The sequence below is a fragment of the Apodemus sylvaticus genome, chromosome 5 (assembly GCF_947179515.1).
Source record: "Apodemus sylvaticus chromosome 5, mApoSyl1.1, whole genome shotgun sequence".
NCBI lineage: Eukaryota > Metazoa > Chordata > Mammalia > Rodentia > Muridae > Apodemus > Apodemus sylvaticus.
The window spans coordinates 42,616,534-42,638,567 of NC_067476.1; the positions used below are offsets into that span (position 1 = coordinate 42,616,534).

The 22,034-nt window shown below is 39.8% G+C and overlaps 1 protein-coding gene across 1 annotated transcript in view; it reads right to left on the bottom strand.

The window, feature by feature from the left end:
* Positions 1-22,034, bottom strand: part of Ifih1 (interferon induced with helicase C domain 1) — a 51,633-nt gene that overhangs the window by 25,413 nt on the left and 4,186 nt on the right. The window contains exons 2-4 of the mRNA XM_052182576.1: positions 18,611-18,779; positions 14,342-14,488; positions 2,131-2,235 (exon numbers count right to left, since the gene is read on the bottom strand). Of these exons, the coding sequence (XP_052038536.1) occupies positions 2,131-2,235; positions 14,342-14,488; positions 18,611-18,779 (421 nt within the window). The remainder of the gene's footprint in view (positions 1-2,130; positions 2,236-14,341; positions 14,489-18,610; positions 18,780-22,034) is intronic.

The window sequence follows — 22,034 nt, forward strand, 5'->3', positions numbered from 1 at the left end:
TCTCCATATCAGGTCAATATGGATAGACAAAAAGTGTCACTGCTTTGAGAAGCAATATATCTTTCTAAAAATGGGGGAAAGAGAAATCTGGTAACCTAATTAGACTATTTAAGCTCAAAAAAGTACTAGCAATTATGCTATAGTATAATCATAATATGACTGCCTATGTCACCTTTGAAGGGGAATTAATGGTATGAAGATTAAGGTCCCTTATGGCATCAGTCTAAAAGGTGAAAACAATTTCAGCTCTTGCAGTATTATTCAATGAGCCAATGTGCATTTAACCTTTCAGCAATTTACCAAAAGCTCTTATTAATTGAGTTCTACTTGGCTTTAGTATGCACTTAAGGGTCAAATAGTTCACAAATGTTATCACTTCTCAATTTTTTTTGCCCAGTATGCAAAATCATTATTTGTTCCTAAACACTGATCCATCTAGACCTTGAAAGGGTACCCTTGGGAAATGCATTTGCTTTTAAAAATGTTATTTGCTTTTGAAAATGTATTTGCTTTTCAAAAGTAGGTTGCGTTCAGATTTATCATGTCTTTCATGCCACATTGAAGACTAGAAATCAGCAAATACATTTGCTAACAGCTCTAAGTAGGCAAAATGCCCTGCAAACAGAGGATGTGTTTTAGATATTTATTGAGTGAATGAATATTGTTGAAAAGCCCTTACTTAGACAAATACAAATTAAAATGGGGCAAAGCAGCTTAAAACATCCCATATGGATCCTAACTATCAGCTGGAGTATATTTAGAGTTCTAGCATCAGTGGCATGCAGTACAAGTGGTATTAAATTTAACTATTTCATAACAAAGAAAGAATGTCACATTCAGTCTGCATGGAAAACTTATCGCTGACTGTACTGAACAGAAAACAAACTGACTTCCCTCCCTCCCCCTGCCACTTTTTTTTTAAATGACAAAGTCGTGATTGACATTTGGTGAACTGGCTTTACTCACACTAATTTGTAAAGGATGCACAAGTGCTCAGAGGGAAAGATACGTGTACATACATGGCCACACACACACACACAAAATAGAAGCATGGTATAATCTGGCTTCAAACACTTTTAAGGCAAATGGTCATGTCTATGCAAAATCTTTTCTTCCTGTTATTGATCTATAGTTCTATAAATCTGACAATGTAGAGCAAAATGAACCACACAGTATTTTCTAAGTAGAAGCAAGCCAATCACAAAGAAGATCACTTATTTCTTAATTTGTCCGTTTTCTTCTGGTCCTTAACTGGGTCACTGCCAACTTGTTTTGTTTGTTAATTTTTGCAGTGCATTTTCTTTAGACTTTTAATATCGAAAGGTGAACAGCAGGACATCAATAACCCATCAGCCACAGTCAAAAGATGCTAACCCTCCAGCTCTCGGCAACCACACATTCAAGAGACAGAATGAGATAATTCGCATCGACCAAGCTGACAAGTTAGGAAGTCTAATAAGAAGAAGTATTGATAAAAGTAGGGGGACGCTGGAAACAGGGGTTCTCGCTTCCTGCGGGTGTGAGAGGCAGCCAAGATGGGAGAGCAGGATGGGAGATACCTACTCAAGTTTTCATTTACTAACCAAAACCATGTACGCTCTGCTACTCCTGCATCCAAATCAGATCTCACTTAGCTTTATGTGTAATTTCTAGCTAGACTCTCGTTTTAAGAGGGATCTTATATATGTGTAATTTCTAGCTAGATTCTTGTTTTAAGAGGGGTCTCACTTATTACCTGTAGCCACATTAATTTTGTGGGCAGTAATCGTTTTTTTTCTTAGTACCTTTGAAAATAAAAATAATCCCGCAAGAGATAAATATGACAAACTGCATAATGAATAGCAGTGCAGATCTTGCAAATAGAACACGCAACACGAGTCTACGGAATGCGACTTGTGCCTGACCGAAAGGCACAAACTAGATCAAGATGATAGTTTTCTGGTAAGACTTGAGCAAGTTATACTGTTAAAGAAAGTAAGTGGCAAAATTCCAAAATGACTCGCTGTTGAAAAAAAATTGCTTTAATTGCATAAATCCATTAGGGGAGGCTACGCACAGCCCCCGTACGTTCCACTCTGTGGTGTCTTATTTCACACTTTTTTTCAGGTTTACACAACAGTTAGGCAGTACCTGAATCACTTCCCATGGTGCCTGAATCCCTGCCCATGTTGCTGTTATGTCCAAGACTTTCATCGAAGCAGCTGACACTTCCTTCTGCCAAACTTGTGTCTGATTCTGCAAAGGAAAACATTTTAAAATATTTAAAAAATATTTCTGAGAATAAACGTATTTTAACTGCACACCTCTACAGCACACAGTACATACAGTTCAGTGCAAGTGGGGAAGGCACACCCAAGCAAGCCTGCATGAAAGGTAAAGAGTTTCCCACGGCTCCACTGAAAACGTTCTACCGAGGATGAGCAGCTGCCCAGAGTGACTCAAATCCCCATTACCTACCCACAGTCCTTAACACCCGGCAGGAAAGGAAATGTGAATTCTTGCACATTTGTGATTTGAATAATGGATCTTACCTGCATACATACATTCTGTCTCCTGAAAAAGAATTTCTAAGCCTAAGCCTAAAAGCAACTTTTAAACAAAAATTTATGTGTGTGTGCGTGTGTGTGTGTGTGTGTGTGTGTGTGTGTATAAAATCATTGGGCTGTTTCATGTAAAATGACAGTGGAACAAGCAAGGCATAAAGTTTAATAAAGTAGCCAGATCCGCTGACCAGTTATGGACCTATCCTTTCAAAGATAAATAAACATGAATTTAAAGAGCTCAAAAAGGATCTTCTCAAAGAGACGATGACTGACGCTTGGCATTACGTTTGCTAGAGTCTGTGAGTCTGGAAATGTTTCTCTTTACTGTAATTATAGGAAGCTGCCATCAACTAGAAATATGAATGGCAAGTGTATGCCCTTCAACCGAATCCCGCTGCTGAGCTCCCAGGTCAGGGCCATTCCTCTGTGACATCTGTCTTTCCTCTCCAGCTTATCTCCAAAGATGTGTGCCATCTCGCTGTCAAGGATCAGAACTAACTAACATTCAACTGAGAAATCTCAGGGCACAGGAGTTCTTGAAGCTGACTTGGAATCAGAAAGACTTGTGAAACTTGCTCTTCAGGTTGCTGTGATCCTAGGCCCCTCTTATGTAAAATGGGTGTGGTATCAATTACCTTTTTTAATTTGATAACTGCTCTGAAATGCTAGACACAATATCCTGCTGGCAGAAGAACTTCACTGAAATGAAAATCAAATGATACTATCCTACCTATAAAAAGGGTATCATACACTATTTTATAATGTTTTTGTAATTACTCCTGGCATGTAATATTTATACCTATAACTTGTTAGGCAATCATCATTTCATCTCCAAACACTGGTAAACTATATGAAGATACCTGTAAATTATTTAAAACTACTATCATTATAATTCCACTTCTAGACATATAGGCCAAAACGCATCAGTGCCACATTTTTTTAAGCACTGAAATAGAAATGGATGAAAACAAATACATTGTACGGTATGGATACACAGCTTGAGAAGGAGAAGCTGTACAGTTCAAGGTTACCAGTGTGTTCTTTATTTTACATGATTAGTCATTCTGAATCCGATGAGAATATGAGTTTGACAAATCTTTCCCATTCCACGTAAAATCATGGCTACCATGAAGATACTTCCATCATCCCACAAGGTTCTCTGCTCTGATGCTTCCCCGCTGTCCCTTGCCTGTCTCTGGTCTGGTTTCTGGCTCCACAGCTCTACCCTTCCCACAACGCCATGAGAGTGGACTTGGATTCACGCAGCATACCACCTTCTTTTACCTTAGAGTACACTATTTGAGAGTCCTTCGTACTCTGTGTGTATCGGTAATTCCCCACTTTTTGTTGTGTACCTTTGTCCCTATGCAGTATGTTCCTGGCATATTAGGCCTCTCCCTATAACTTGACTTAGTCCACTTATGTCGAATGATGTCACAGAATTTCAACCCCTGCTGATCAAATACATAAGACATCATCGCTAAAGATTAGAAGCTGAAAAAGAAGTTGTGCAAAGACTCTCAATGGACATACATACTGTTTAAGTATATTAGCACAACACAAATACACTAATGTGAAAATACTGTGCTCATCAGTTGTCATAGATTAGCTCCGGAACTCAGATTTGAGGAATCCCTCATGATTACACGGGGAAACCTGTATATCTCGCAGAGAGATTTTAAATATGGCACTTTGCAATTCCCAGAGGTATGTCTTGTTAGAAGCTCAGAGGCGAGTGTGGGATAGAACTGTCAAGTCGAAGAGCGTTTTGGGCAGATGTACTGATGAAAAGGGAATGTGATTTGTAAGGGGAAGGCAAGGTGTAAAATGAGATGGGAAAATGTCATTGCAGAGATAATTCCACGTCTAGACATAGAGGCCAAGAATTCTGTGGCAAAAAGTAAATTTCGACATATTTTCCATTTGTTATTTTAAATGTAGAGTTGAGAGCTGGAGTATATTAGAGTGGCTGGAAAATGCCAATAAATACAATCTAGAAACTAGATATTGTTCCCGATAACATTTCTCCAGTGAGTGTAATAGATATGGAAATCCTATTTGACCTTTCCCACCATTTTCCAATCATTAGCAATTAAACTATAATCTTAAACTCATTCTCAGTAAAGTCAAGATTTTCACCCAGCTTCGTTCTAGCATGTGTGAGTTTGTGGTGGAAGCTTTAACTGGAGTGTGCAAGTAACTTATTGATATTTATTAATTGATAATTGATAATATTAATTAGTATTGCTACTAAATATGGAGCGTGGTTGATTAAGTTCATTATTTTGTCAGGCAGATTTCACAGTCAAACCTTGCCCAGTGTCAGAACACTGAGCTCAGAGAGCCTTCCCCAGATATAATGCAAATTATGATAGCATCTTCTGCAGTAGACACCCCCATTAGCAAGTCAACTTTAGAGGTGAGAAACCAATGTTCAGCGAGGTTAAATGATTCCTCCACATCACCCAGCATCTCAGCGCTTCCCGCTCACAGCGGGCGTGGCTCATCATTTGTGTGCAGAGGCTCTTTAAGCTTCTGCATCCTGGGTGCGAAAGGAAACGAAGCTAACTTTGAGAAATCCATTTCATTGCAATGTCAAATTTTCCATAAAAAAACTAAGCCATCTTATCTTTCCAAGAAACAAGTTAGAGAGATGCTGGCACTTTGCTAAGGTGTTCTGACTCACGGATGGACAACAGCTTTCCACCCGTTCCTCCACGCTCACATTTACACACATATCACGAAGGGATGCTCCTGTCTTCAAAGCACAAACTCAGTTGCAGCAGCTCTGTTAGAGATCACTGTAACAGTAAAAAGTGGACAGAGCGCTCCATTGCTTTGTTGAAAGTGTATAAAAATCTCAGCCTCTACTCCCTCCCCCCAAAAGCAGTTTCCCAGGCAGTACATTCTTTCTTAGAAATAGAGGTATTAAAGAAAACCAATCTAACAATAAAGGATATACTATTATCTCCAGCAACACTGAAACTTCCTTCCCTGCAGGTTTTCTGTTTGAATTCAACTTAAGAAAATTTGCATATGCACACACATACACATACACACACCTCCAGAAAAGCAGTATCAAGAAATTGTTGATGTGTTATGTTACAACAATGACAACAACAGCATCAACAAAGTCTTAAGTTTATGTACCAAAACAGAATTGTTATATAACTGATTTCCTTGGGATTCTCTTGGTTTTGTCCTGGAACTTTTCAAGGTGGGACAATCTGTGAGGTTCTAATATCCAGAGTCATGCACATTTCTTCTCAAAGAAGACACACAAGATAGAGGCTGGAGTGAGGGCTTCGCTGTGAAAAGAGCTATGGGGACCACTGCAGCTTCCCAGATCTGAACTCAGCCACTGCTCACAGGTGGTTTGCTTTTATTTAAAAATACAGATAGTCACTTCTATAGTTTTAAATTTTATCATAATAATGATCCCGTTAAATCAGGGAAAGGAGTTTTGAAGGAGAATAAATTCAAACTCCTGTAGAGTTGTATCAAATATTAGAATCACAGTGCTAAATGGGTTTAATTGACTTTTACATATGTCATTTTCTTCTAAGGGAACTATCAAAGCCAGCTATGAAATAAAATTTGAAATGGCAGTCATGTCTATTAATATAGTTGTCTATATCCGATTAATTGGAACCAAAGAGAATTATACTTGTTCAATTAAGAGAGAGAATGGATTTTCAAAATAAGAAAAAATAAAGAATAATAACTTCACAAGTAAGATAAAAACAACAGCTTTGCTTACAATGACAGTAGGTCTCGAAGAGAGGCTGTAAAATCATGTGGGGGGGGCAAAAATCTCTTCATTTTGGAAACACGTTTTGAATATTTTGGTAATAGTAAAAAATATTACTGGAATCTAAGAAATTTCATATTTTTTAACATGTTATAGACTTTAAATACTTTTAAAACATTTTTAAATCGTTTAGAAACCAAAAAGAAAAAAAAGAAAAAGATTACAATAAAATATTGAAAGCAAAAAATAGCAAAGGAGGGGTGAGGGGAGTTGGTGAGTTTAGATTCATTTTAATGCAACGTCTGCCCTCTGCTGGAACATACTAGTACAGCAAGAAATGAACAATACTGTTTTTTTGCAAGGAGCTGGGCTTCCTTAGATAAAAACCAACTTCTTTTCCCCGATGGGTAGACTTTCTCCTAGCCTATAAACTTTTCACTCTGCCGACTCTGTCTTTTAATTCTTGCAACAATCCGTCACAGCTTCTCTGTGATGAAAAGTGGGTTTATATCCAGCAGGAAACAGTGGCAGCGAAAAGGACTCCATGTACGTTGGCAAAGAACAAGATTCCCTGTTCTATTCTCTCTGGGGCTGGTGGGGACAGGGCCTACACCTCTCTGAATTTCATCCCAGTGTAGTTCACTTTTCTCTTATTGTGACCTTGCCTTGAACTTGAGCATCATACCAACCTTTCCTCCAGTTTCATAATCCTCCTGTCAGAGATTATCCCCAAGCTTGAAGCACGTCCTCACGTTGGCACAGACACAGGGCTGCGTGGACCTCTTAAATGTGCTTACTTTCATACTGCTAATAATACATATTTCCTTTTCTTTAGAAATAACAATCTTTTCTTTGAGAGGAAATAGATTACTTTTATTTTCAGCTCCGTGTATATGGATCCACACACGCTCACATTTTGGTCTGTCATAGTTCGCTCTGTGTGCCAGGGAACATGTGTTCCTGCAGAATGGAGAGAAGCCACCTCCACCCACCTTGCATATTCTATCCTGGATCCAAGCTTCTAGGAAATGAGTTCCCCTAAGAGAAAAAGAAAATCTCTCTTAGAGCCACAGGCCCACATGGCCATCCGTGGAGCTTTCTCTGCTCCTGTTTATAGATGTGTGTGTGTGTGTGTGTGTGTGTGTGTGTGTGTGTGCCCGTGCATGTGCTGAAATATGTCAGCTAGAGTTAAATGTGAATCCTGTGTAACGATGTTGGCTGAACTTGTGACTTCTCTGCCTGTTATCCTTTGCTCCAGGATCCAAACACAGAAAGGGCGTTATTAATATATAGGGGTGTAAAAGTGATGACACCCACCAGAAGAGCTTGTTCCTTAACTTAGCTTAATGATGAAGGCACAGTGTTCTAGAGTGTAGTCAGTCACAACTGTAGACCTTGATGACCACACTGGAAGTCTTGACATTAACAGGGACCAGGGACTGGAAAATATGAATTGGAAACTCTTTAAATTCATAAATGCCTGTGGGAAAGGCTGAAGGATCGAAGCAACCCTAACCAGACAGAAGGGAAGTACACGTGCAGACATCATTAAGGGTGCACAGGTAATGCTCAACAACAGGTTCTTGCAGGGGATTGAAATGACTGTCAACTTCCACAGCATAAATCATGAGCTTGGTAGAGCTGTCAGAATGAGGCCCCCCGAGTAATTTCTTACATGGGTTGTGGTGGTATTTTACAAATATCCAGACTGTGAATTATTAATGTTAAGGGAGTTTTGTTCTATTTTGTTTTCCTCGGGCAACAGGAGACATCTCTTAGAGAGATACATTTGTTCTCTTTGGTCTTAGAGGTCTTTAACTTGCCTTTCTGTCCCCTGCAACCCTCTTACATCACATGAAAGACACACTTCAAGCTTTCTTATAACTTCCAAACTTTACTGGTGATGTTCACTTATCCTGAAATGTTATCAGTCACCTCTGTTCTCAAACCTACCAGAAGGCAGCCCTCCATGGCTCAGACGAATGTCCTTCCTTCCTTCCTTCCTTCCTTCTTTCCTTCCTTCCTTCCTTCCTTCCTTCCTTCCTTCCTTCCTTCCTTCCTTCCTTCCTTCCTCCTTTCCTTCCTCCCTTCCTTCTTTCCTAGTTCAGCTTATGCAGTAACCTTTCTTCCTGCTCCTCTCCGCCTCTGAACCCTTTAACACGTAGATCTGGGTATCATCTTTCCTTTCTATTGATCTTCTGTGGTTTGGTTACTGTGTCTCATTGGGAGCATGTGATATATGTTTTCTTACCAAGATCCTATAATTTTAAGATAGGAGCACAATGGTTTGGTGGGATCTGACCAACTCACTTCTTTATTGCGACTATTCTGGCTTTTAGTCCTTTCCAACTCAGGATAGAGAAGGGAAGAGGTCATAATCAAGTTAAAATTTGTTATGATTCTTCTTTAAAAAAATGTTGTTTGTAGTGATAAAGTAAACCAGCCTATATTAATTTCACTGTAGAGCTGCACTTCTCAGTCTTCATACTGATAAAAATACCCATGGTGTTATCTACCGTTGAACTCTGGAGGACTGGCTGATAGCCCTTTTAGGACAGCTGTGCAGTTGTGAGTCATGGAACATGCTCAGTTTGAAAAGAAGAAACTTAAGATCCTTTATAAGCATTCATCACAACATACTCACATTCCTTCCTTTCCCTCACTCTCTCTTAGAATTACTACCTACCCTTAGATGGCCCCAGTAGTACCTCAAATCCTCAGCAGTCAATGGTAATGACTAAATTTAAGAAAATATAAAGGATAGCTCACTTAATTTGAGCCAATTCTGAAACAGTAATATACTGCTACTGCAATGATCTTCCTTTAGCTTCAAACGTTGTGGCATTTATTTCTAGGTTTCTAAAAATCACTAGATTTTCTACAGGATAGTGATATGGAATATTATTCTGATCCTTAAGTGCAAGGATAAATTTTGTGACACTTTCACAGAAATAAGTATAGACCAAGCCTAAGATTGGACTCTGGTCTATGAAAAGAAAAAAAAAAAAACCAAAAAACAAAAAACAAAGAAACAAAAGAAAACAACAACAACAACAAAAAAGTCCTGTGACAGATTGGACCAGAGAGAAAAGAGGCTGTTTTATAAAGGTCAATTTTTAAACCCCTCCTACAGAACATGATCTATGCAAAATATATCCACAATATATTCCAAAGCATAATGTCACCGGATAAACCTAAGGAGCTGAACATATGGGGGAATGAAAAAGAAGGTATTACAGTCTGAAAACAAGCAGGTTGGTGAGCTCATTAGCTGGGGTGGAATTTTAAAATCTTCACGTGAACGAATATATAAATCAAAATATACACATGCATGCTGGGTCATGCGCACTGTGTATTCACACATGGCACGATAGTTACATTATCATTTTCCACTCTGGAACAGATAAATCCTTTCTCTTTATAAATGTCAAAGCGCCCTCTGCTGCTCATTCTGGGGTACTTGCATTTCTAGAGTCCAAACAAGGTGCTGTAATGGATCTATGAGAGGAGCTCCGGGATTGGTTGTTAAGCCGTGTTACATAAAAGTGTTTTTCCAAACTCAATAGCATTTCCCTTGTTTGAAATCTCATTTACTACACTCTTGTTTTTACCACAGTGCTTTATTTCCAAAAAATATAATAACAATAACTCCATGTTAAAAAGTAGCTACTTACTTGTTTTGACAAAATAACAGATATTTAGAAATGACTCTTTAATTTTTCTGTAAACGTACAGAATTAAAATAATCCACAGAATGGGTTAAGTCCCTTTGGAGTCTTCCATGTAAGTATGGTCTTAGAAAACATCAAAATTCTGTGATATTTTCTTGTTCTAAAATCGCTAGTGACTTCAGAAGGCAGAAGAGCCATTACATCATGACAGTCACACTAACAGCTCTAAAAGGCACAGTTGCTGTTTAGAAGTTACTGTCTTAATTTGGGAAAGGCAATGCTTTAAAGAAAACTTTGGTTTATTTTAATTAATAGCTGCTTTTTAAGGTGGGGGAGACTCCATCTCTCTTAAGCATCTTTCTTTATTCGTGATTTCATACATGTCTTCAATAAAAAGTCATCATCATTACTCCCCATTTTCCTCCTCTCGCTTCCCCTAAATTCCCCATATTTTCCTCAATGTGTCTCCTACCCTACCTCACGCATGCGTAATTCTGGTCAGTGCTGATGGAAAGCTGTCAATTCTGCATGGCGAAGGAGCCAAAAAGAAGAAATGCCAACCCCCACCTGTGCTGAGAGGGTGAGAGGACCATGTAGAAATTTCCACAGGAGGATTCTGGTCTGTCACCCTTAGGAGGAAGGATAAATGTCATTAAGATTGGTTTGGCCAGAGCCACTGCGCTGACTGGTGAGGTGTGAAGGTTGTAAAAGCAGCTTCCAAAGGATCTTCATGGAAAAGCTACTTACACTTAATAGGTTTAAATGCAACAAACTACCACGAACTAAAAGACATGCAAACTGGTTCAAAAAGGTAATAAGAAATATCCTGATCTAAAATTACAAACTTCTCTTTTATTACTGCATATTTAAAAAAAAATCCAAGTTTACAAAATGTGTGCAGCTTAAGAAACAAAATTTGTTGTTGTTGTTGTTGTTGTTGTTGTTGCTGCTGCTGTTGTTATTGATAGCAACTACTAGGAGTATTAGCCCATCTTGTTAGAACACAAAATAAACACACAATATCTTTATCAATAAGCTGTGCATACCATTATGCAAATAGGTACCGGAGCCTATGGTATATTTTCATTGTTAATACTAAGAACGACTATACAGGCAAAATCCTCCATTAAATTAACAAGAAGTACTGTGTAACTCCATGGGCGGGACACGGAGGTTGGTGGCAGAGTACTTGCCTAGCTTGAGAGAGGCCATAAATCCAGTCATCAGCACAGAATGATAAAACCAAACACAAGCTTGACTTCTCTGGGCTAACGGGCTAACAAGAAGTTCTTCTGTTGGCTCGTTGGCTCCCTGGTAATTCTTCGTTCATAAGATCAGATGAACATGAGACCATGAGATCAAAATGACCACAAACCAGGAATAACCTGAGCCATTTATCAGGTTGCCCATTTATGAGGAGCAGCTGCACCTCAAGCAAAGCTCTGGAGCAAAGGCACCGTGTCTTCACAAACAAGTAGCCTTCCACTGTTGGCTTGGAAAGGCTCAGGACAGGACCAACTGATTCTCAGACGCAGGCACCGGAAAACCCTGATTTTCCTGTGAGCCTGGTGGGCTTCTAGAAGTCTGTCCAGCTTACTGTACACACTCACTCACTAACACCGTACTTGAATATTTTGCACTAAGCTTAGCCCGGAAGTGAATTGTATGGCCAGCCTCACAGAGTGGGAAGCTCCCCAAGGGCTGAGGCCTGTTTGGCTGAGGTTCTCACTGCGAGGAAGGGATTCAACAGGAGCTCTGGTACATAGAGGAAGGTCGTGAGGTTTTTAGTTTGTTTTTTAAGTAAAAGAAGTGAAGGAAGGGAAGGGAGGCAGAAAGGCCTTTCCCTACACTGGGGCATCAAGCCTTCACAGGACCAAGGGCCTCTCCTCCCATTGATGTCCCACAAGGCCATCCTCTGTTACATACATGGCTAGAGCCATGGGTCCCTCCATGTGTACTCTTTGGCTGGTGGTTTAGTCCCTGGGAGCTCTGGGGGGTCTGGTTGGTTCATATTGGTAAAAGCAAAAGGAAACTAATAAGAAAAACACAGCCCCTACCAGTTCCATCATGATAGCCCCTATTTTCTCACAGGGTCTATGCTGAATTTAAGAAAATAAATGCGTACATTAAAGAATAGAGAAATTTAAAAATATGGCCTTCAATTTCACCCCCTTTCAAACTCAAGCTAGACAACTGCATGCTGGTGGAGTGGCAGGCAGTATGGGATGCAGACTCACCTCCCAGCGTCGGTTCCAACATCAGCTCTTACTGGTATGGGTTTAGAATATGGCTAGCAACCCCCCAACAACATCCGGTAGCGCACAACGACTGTCTGGTCTATCGTGAGTGGATCTGGATATGGCTTTCTCTGGAGCCGTGGTTTCTGAAGGGAGGTACAGGCTCAGGCACTCACTTGTGGGAGAAGACAAAGCCTGTGGTGTTCTGGTTTAAATGCTTTGCTAGTCTCTGCCTTACACGCTTGCTGCTGCATGTCTGGCTGGAGCCGTGGGCAGCAGGTGCCTGGGACCTTGTGATGGGAGTGGAACCTGGAGTCCAACTCTGTATTTCAACAAGAGCCTTCTACCCCTCCACCTGGTGGTTCATTTGATCACGAACACCTCAGAAGCATTGCAGCCCGGTATGCAAGTTATCTTTCACACATGAGAATATAAAAAAGAAAACAAAGGGATGAGAATACACTGTGTATGCATATATAGAAGTTTCACAACAGATCCCGTTCATTTTCATAATTTATATATGCTAAGAATTAAAAGTTTAAAAGCCTAATACTATGAATGGGATTTAAAAAAAAAAAGCAACGTAAGCCATTAAGAATATATTCCTGAGGATTGATATCTTATATATTTAAATAGTTCATTTAAACCAGGAGAAAATTTCAAATGTGTTAATGTGAAACAGGACAGGTACTCAAAAACAGTACAAGGAGGAGGGATTAAAAAATAATAGTACAAATCAGAAAAATTCAAATTTGCATTCAAATGTTGAATTCAAATTCGACATTATCAAAATGTTGTATTTTTTGTACCGAACTGTACAGAGACTGGAAACGACGCCACGCACTCCTACGGCAAAGGTTGAGAGAAGAGGGTACTCATTCAGTTGGGAAGAACATGTAAATCAGTGTAAATTCCTACAGTGAGAGTTGACACTAAGTATCAAATGTGTTAAAACTGTATAAATCGTTTGACCCAGAAACTCCAATTATATATGTTTCTAATGAGTTAAGCATGACTTAAGTGCACAGGGCTCTAAAGTCATTGTTCGTGATGCCTTAATTTGGAAATGAGCTCAGTGTCAACACTTGTTTAATTGCATCCAAATGATGTTACTATTATCTAGTCAGCAAAAACCCCCAAGCAACACCTAAAATGAGCACAGGAGAAATTACAGTTCCACACACAGGTATGCAGAAGGAAGGGTTTTTACCTGTATGGATACTGTATTACTTGTAATGGATATTGTGGGAACATGGGTGGCTTCACAGAGTTCCTATGCATCCCAATTTTTCTAAAATGCAGTCTCATTGCTACAGGGATTGGAGGACTGGCTTAAACAGGTTTAGACTAGAGGCAAACTGGAATATTTTTAGACACAGCTATTCTTTAAGTCAAACTGTTTAAATACACAATTTGACAAATTTGTAAGAACAGTAAATACCCAAAACTCATGCTTATTGTTCTCCTACCTGGATTACACTTTACTCTTTTTTTAAAAAAAAATTAAATTAAATAAAATTAAATTTATTATTTCCTCTCTCCTATTTTCTCCAACCGTACCCCTGCCCACATACACACCCTCTGCAATTCATGTCCTCTTATTCTTTAATTGTTGTTATACACACAGACACACAGGCACACACACACACACACACACACACACACACACACACGAATTCCAAGAGTCTGCTTAGTGTTGTTTGTACTTTTGTTTTTAAGGCTGATCCCTTGGCACTGGCTAACCCATCAGGGGTTTATCCACGAGGAGTGACGATTAATTCTTCCTCTCTGCAGGCATTCATTTTCTGTAAGCCTTTGTCACAGGCATGTTGGAAAATAATTTTGCAATTATAAAAGATAAACACACACCTGGGTCAGTTATCACATAAGAATGACCACACATTTTTAGAAAGTGAAATTAGAAGCAAATATGTTCCTATTCATCCTAGTAATATTGTCTCCATTTAAAAATATTTAAACCTAAGATTAGCAGTTTTAATTTAATCTTCTTTAAAATATTAGTTGAATAAAAACTCTTAGAAACACCAGTGTCCCTTGTGTTTCATAGGTTCTGGTGTCATAAGGGGTTTTTTGGAGGAATTAGAAATGATACACAAGGCGCCCTCACGGGTCAGGTACCTGCGGTTACAGAAGAATCTGCAAAAGAAGCCTCTGGTGAAGGCTCTTCTGTGTTCCAGGCCTCTGTCTCCAGACTTGCCTCATGGACAGCAGGCAGAAGGGGTTCGTCAGCCGCAGGCCCATTTCTGAGAGACGAATTTTCCAAGTCTGTGAATCGTTAAGTATTAGATGTAAATGACAGGATGACACAGGTTTCCACACAATTTCTACAGATGCCATTGGTGTTCTTAAAATATAGCAGGGTCTGCTTCCTATACACTGTACATACTTTCTAACTTTGACATTTCCAAAGACTTGGTTATTTCAGCTGAAAAATACAAAATACAAAGAGATGCATTTTTACTTTTAACATCACTACAGCTGAGTGTCTGTGCAACAAACACATTCTATATAGAAAAAACGAGCTAGTCAAATACCAATCGAATCACCAGGAAGTGAGAGGACTTCCTGTCTGACCGTCGTCTTCTGTCTTCAGGAAGTCACTCACTGACTCGATGGCTCTGAGCTCTATTTAAGGCTGAATTGATGGATATGTAAATTGGGCGGCTTTCTTTAGCCCTTCGTGCCATTTTGTTCTGCCTCCATGTTCACGAGATGTGCATCTGCTTTAATGTCAGACTGAATCCATGTGTTCCCGATTCCTGGGATTTCTTATCGTAATTGAATGAAATCTCCTATTTTCCCCACTTTTCCATTACCTTTCCTGCTCTTTGGTCTCCAGCACACAGGAGTATTTAAGGCGCAGCCTGCTGGTCCTGCGGACAGTCGGCTGCATGAGGGAGCCTACAAGCACCAGTACAAGCCAGCACAAGCTCGTAAGCCTACTTAACGCATTATGAGATTTTCGGGGGAGATTTATGTTTTCTTTGGAGCTCTAACTCAGGGTCCTCTCAGCCTGTGTTTTGTGGATGACGGTGTCATGTTGCAGTGTTTAAAGGCTGGATACTCCACGGAGGGAGACCAAGAAAATCAAGTTTCTTGTCCTTGAAAAACTTCAATCTGTCAGAGGAGTTTGAAGCCATAAATACAATTAAAAAAAAAAAGAAAGAAAAAGAATACATATATATTATATTTACACATATAATTCCAACTATATATATTAAGAATTGTATTTATATGTATTAATAATTGCACATATACATTTATATATAAGAATTATATATGTGTATATGTATATGTATATGTGTATATATATATATATATATATATATATATACACATGAATACACACATGCACGCCCATGATTATGGCTTCAGATGGAACTAAATTGACAATGTTTATAACCAGCTACTAGTTATTACAGCACTGCCATGCACCTTTAAGACGCTGGACACTCTCAGGTGTCAGATCCCACAGCCCAAAGAAATCAGGCCACTCTACCAAGACCTAATTCATGCTCCTACCCTGTACAATACCTGGCGGCTGATCCTTCCTTCCATATGGCCTGTACGAGATGACAGTGCTCAGTGTAGACCTTCCCGCCATCCCCCAACAGTTACAAAAGTTGGAGGATTTCCTGAAGACTCTCTTCCCTTGGCCTCCTCCCTGTCTCACTCTACCTTTATTCAGACCTTAATCTGCTCTTCTTAACGGTACCATCCTATGGTTTAAAGGCAAGTGCATCTTCCCCTTAAAGCCCGCTATGCTGTTTCCCATGCGCTGGCCTGTTGTCTTTTAAGGGTTCCTGACCTCAAGGGCCAGCCTTTCTACTCATAAACCTCATTCCTGAGCAGCAATTGTGTGTCAATTCCTCTAAACAGCCGACACAGTGAGGGATCTCTTCTTTTTCTTTATCTAACAGTTACTAAGTTTTAAAATCATGACATGGTTGGAGAGATGGCTCGGTGATTTGGAGCATTGGCTGCACTTCCAGAGGCCACAGCTTTGATTCCCAGTACTCACATGACAGCTCAGAATTGTCTGTAACTCTAGGGTCTGCTGTTTTTTTTTCTGGCCTCCTGGAGCACCCAGGCATGCAAATGGTACACAGACATACACGTTGGCCAAATATTCATATGGATAAAATTAAGTAAACAATAAATAAACAATAAACAAAATAGTCCTCTTACATTATAGTGACCATAAATCCATTTGCACATATTGAATAATTTTACTTCTCAGAATAACCTAGCTAGTAAGTGATGTTATTGTGCCCATTTCACAGACAAGTAAGGTGAAACCCAAGGCGGTCTAGAAGCTGACCAAAGGTGACAGGTGCAGAGAAAGAACACATGAGTATATTCACTGCAAGCCTGGGGTCCCCTACCATGACATCATACCGTAGCCTGGGTTTTTTAAAAAAAGAACTATAGACCACCCTCACAGTTCTCTACATAGTCAACTGTCATGGTGTGTTGGGTTGATCCGTCCTCTTAGCATCCTCCCCTTTCTCACTGTGTCCTCAATGATAAGAAGAAAGGGAGAGGCTTGTTTTCCTTCCTCATCTTAAAAGCCCACGATCATAGCATAAGCTAAGATTTCTCCAGACCTTCTGGATTTTGATTAATGATTCTTTATTTTCTTTTGCCTTTTACTGTAACCAAGCAGGGAGAAACAAAATTACTCCTCTGCCATTCTTATAAATCATCCCAGGAAGGTTGTGACTGGTGGATAAAGAGACAGTGGGTAAAGAACTTGTCACACAAGTGTGAAGACCTGAGTTAAAATCCCAAGAATCCACTGGAAGCAGGGAGGGGGAGGGCATGTCTGTTGTGATGGCAATGTTCCTAGTAAGATGGGAGGCAGAGGCAGGGGAATTCAGGGAGTCTTTGGGGGAAGCTAGCCTGTTGTATGCAGAGAAAATAACAAAGAAGCCTATCCAAATATAAGAGGACCGACACCCAACGTGGTCCTGTAATCTCTACAAGTTTCTGGTGGCACAAAGACCCCTGTACATGCAGAGGGACATCTGGACAAGCACAGGTGACCCTGCTCCCTCCACACCACATACACAGAGAGGGGGTTAGGGGAGAGGGAAAGACAGAGGCTGACTCAGGAAACTCCTACCTAACTTTTTTCAATTTTTCAAATTTTTAATTAAAATATAATAGCATTACTTTTCTTCTTTCCTCTTTCTAACCCTTCCTATGTCTCCTGGTTCTAACCCCTCCCATGTCCCCCTCCCCCTTCCTCTCAAACTCAACCTTTTCTCTGCATTTTATTGTTACACTTAAGCACACACATGCATGAATTAAAATATTACTTGATTGATGAGTCTATTTGGTTTTGATTGAGGGTGTATGATTTCAGAGCTGACTACATTGGATAAGATAATAAATTTGGGGGTGCATTGCTGGGAGATATAAATTCGCCTTCTCTTAGCAGCCATTAGTTGTTGATATATATATATATATATATATCGTCTAGGAGTGCAACCCCACGAGACCTCTCCCTTCTGTTGGTACTACTGCTGTTTGGGTGTTGTTTAGGCAGCATATGTTGGGGTATCATGGCTGTGGCCTCCCTGTCCTTTCTAAGAGACAATCTCACAGCAGACTTCCCGGTTCTCTAGCTCTTACAGTCTTCATGATTCCTCTTCATCCTTCCTGAGCCTTAGGTGCAGGAGTTGTGTTTCAGACTTATCCAGTGGCCCTGCTCCCCTCGGGCAGCTGACATGCTCTTTGTAATGTTCTCCAATGCAAAGAGAGACTATTATTATTATTGTTGTTGTTGTTGTTACTATTATTACTTTTACAGTTCAGTTGTTACATTATTATTATTATTATTATTATTATTATTATTATTATTACTTTTACAGCCCAGTTGTTACCCCATCCCGGTCTGCCCTCGCACAGTTCCTCATCTCATTCCTCCTTCTCCCTGTCTCCAAGAGGATGTCCTTACTCTCCCCCACTCACCACCCCCATCCCCCACCCCCTACCTCACCCCTTCAAATTGTTGATTGTAAAATCCTTGATGTTTGACTCTATAGTTTGAGGCCTCATTGAAATCTCACTGGGCAGTGGTGGCGCATGCCTTTAATCCCAGTACTTGAGAGGTAGAGGCAGAGGCAGGCGGATTTCTGAGTTTGAGGCCAGCCTGGTCTACAGAGTGAGCTCCAGGACAACCAGAGCTACACAGAGAAACCCTGTCTAGAAAAACAAAACAAAACAACAACAACAAAAAAAAAAGGTTGGACTGGAGAGATGGCTCAGCGCTTAAGAGCACTGACTGCTCTTCCGAAGGTCCTGAGTTCAAATCCCAGCAACTACACGGTGGCTCACAGTCATCTGTAATGAGATCTGATGCCCTCTTGTGGTGTGTCATACCTGCATTGTCTTCTGGGCAGCCCACACCTGTTAGCTCTTGGACTAGTGCATCATTTCCAGTTTGGCGAAGAACATCCAGGAAGGTAGAAAACCAGTTTTCTTTCTGCACGATCCTTCTCAGCAGTTCTCGCACACCTGACTCATTTCCACTGTTTCCTGCAGCAGAAATCTATTATTTCAAGAGAAAAGAAGGAAGAAAAAACACCCTTTGAACATATTAAAAGTGAAAACCAACGGGTAAGACGAACATATAAGCAGAGGCTTACATGCAAATGCTCAAGAATACTGCAATGTTCCATGCAGCTCTTCTACAGTCCGTTGGGAAAAAACTTTAATGCAGAAAAAAATTGGAAAGTAGGTTGATGAGGTGTCTCGGTGGTTAGATGTACTTGCTGCTAAGTCACACATGCTGTGCTCGAGTCCCAGCCCCCATATGGTGGAAAGGGAAAGCCAGTTCTCACAAACTGTCCCCTGACCTCTACATTTCCTCCACAGTTTCCCATTTTAAACTAAAATTTAAAACAAAAACTTTAATGAAAAGGAAATGCTAAAATATTCGACAGATAAATAAATGCTTTGCTTGAACTTCTACAACCAAAGTCCAAAGAAAATATCTTCAGTTTGTTTCCCTGTTGTGTCTCGAGTGCACGTGTGTGTGTGTGTGTGTGTGTGTGTGTGTGTGTGGTATGTGGATATGTACATGTGTGCCCAGAGATGTGCTTGTCTGTGCATGCATGTGTAAATATCAGGTCTTTGCTGTCTTCTTTATATTTGGGAGTCTAATTGAACTAGGAACTTGCTATTGTGGCTTAACTGGCTACTCAGTGACCCTACCACTCTGCCTTTCTCTGTACCACAGAGTGTAAGCCATTTATTTTCAATATATTTTGGGCTTGCTATTTTCTTTCAACCTCACTGATGAAGTTTATCAATGAGGAACCCAACATTTCATGGCCTCTTTTATGTCTGTTACCACTCTGGAACTAATAGTTAGTGGTGCAGATTTAACTTGCTTATTTAATATTTGCAATATTTATTATTACAATGACATCATTTCTCCGAACTTTTGTGCATTCAATATCAGAACTCAGTTTCCCTATCCTTTTTAGATATGTAATCACCATTTGTTTCCTCTTCTACAGTAATGTAACAAACATTTTAAAATACACATCATCTGTACAGTCATTATCAAAGCCCATAGTTGGGGTCCAGTTCCAAACAGAGTAATGAACATTTGGAGGAAATGCTAACTTAGGTCACACTACAAAGGTGGGAAAGCTAGAACTATCAGACACAGAACTTGATCCTAGGCAACTAAGTTTCTGGGATGAACGCTGGCTTCTTGAGCTATAATTCCAGCTAAAAAATTTCCTTCAATATTAAGTACACTTTCTGGCAAGAAGTGGTCAAAACGACTTTCTCAACTGATGCATTTCATCCATTTCAGGCCTTCTCCCCAAGAGCATTTTTAAAAGAACTTTCTTTCTTAACCCTTGTGTTTACTCTAACTTCAGTAATCTCACAATGGGAAAAAAATCTTTATCTATTCTGAAATTGGAAAGATTTTTTATTGTTTTCTGGTAATCTGAAACACAGCTGCTACACACGTACACAAGACTGATGTCAGATTCTTATTTCAACTGAACATCCCCATTTTTTTTTTTTAAAAAATCATTTCACCCTTTCATCAGCTTTTAACTCTGACAGAAATAGTGAGGATTTTTCTAAGGACAGTGACTAAAGCTTTGTAATTAATATTCTTGTTAAATTCTATTACCCAAATTTCCTTCAACCATTATTCTATCATTTTTATGTTCCATTGCAGAATCTGATATATCATATTTTCTGTACCCATGCATATGAGGGTCATGATGCTGTACTGTCTCCCAAGGATTTTTGTTTTTTGAATGTGAAATTATATATACCATCTGTGGGTTTTTGTTCATTTTTGTTTTGTTTTCCAATAGCTTCACCGATGCTCTCAGTTTTTGTTTTTGTTTTTTTGTTTTTTTGGGTTTTTTTTTTTTGGTGTGTGTGGTTTTTCCCCCGATATATTCTTTATTTACATTTCAAATGTTTTCCCCTTTCCTTGATCCCACCTACCTGCAAGTCCCATAAGCCCTCTTCCCTGCTCCACTATGTTCATAGCAGCCCTATTTATAATAGCCAGAAGCTGGAAAGAACCCAGATGTCCCTCAATGGAGGAATGGATACAAAAATTGTGGCCTATATTTACAATGGAGTACTATTCAGCCATTAGAAACAATGAATACATGAAATCTTAGACAAATGGATGGAGCTGGAGATCATCATCCTAAGTGAGGTAACCCAGTCTCAAAAGAACACTCATAGTATGCACTCACTGATAAGCGGATATTAGCCTAGAAACTTGGAATACCCAAGACACAATGCACACATCAAATGATGTCCAAGAAGAAGGAAGGAGTAGCCCCTGGTTCTGGAAAGGCTCAGTGCAGCAGTGTAGGGGAATACCAGAATTGGGAAGTGGGAAGGAGTGGATGGGGGGACAGGGGGATGCTCTCAGTTTTTAATGGCTTCCTGTTTTGGTGCTGAAAAGCACATCTGAAATCGTGATCTTGCTGCCAGTAACTACACCTTTGCTTCTCGGCCTCCATAGTGGTAAAGGTGGGACAACGCATGTGCAAGTGACGACATTAGAGGGCGTAGCCATCCCAGCAGCTGCCATTATCGCCGTGAACAGCATTGAGGAGGCTTGTAATCATACTGTTCTCTTAAAAAAAATTGCAGTGATATTCAGATCCCAGAAGATAAGCATACTAACTTCAGTTCCCAGGAGGTTAATAAATATCAATTTATAATTGCAGCAGGGCAATGATTCTCTCCCTAACTGGAAGTTTTCCTTGTAGACTTAAAAAAAATGTTCATAGATACCATATAAACTAACTTATGGAATAAAATACATGGGTGAATGGAAATATTCTAAATTTGATATTCTTTTCCTCTTCAACAGAGATCAGTGGAGAAAGCGCCATATTTTCATTAAGTACTGGATTTCCAAGACAGTCTAGAACAAGAGTGTTCTCTTAAATCCAGCAGAGTTCAACTTGGACGACAGAAAATTAGGAAGCAAAATTTGTTAGACAAAGGCGATGATGGCAGCTGCTGGGATGGCGACGCACTCTAATGTCATCACGCACACATGCCTTGTCCCATCTTTATCACTATGGAAGCCAAGAAGCAAAATTAGGAAGCAAAGAATCTGTTCCTATTTTACCAAGTGAATTGTCAATATGAACAATACATTATTCATACCTTTTTACATTTTGGCCCCAATGACCCCTGTCCTTCCTAATTTGCCTAATAATACAGCATGTGAAAGGAAAACTTACTTGGACATTCAACTACATACTGGAAGGGCAAAATTCAGTGTCTACCTGGGATA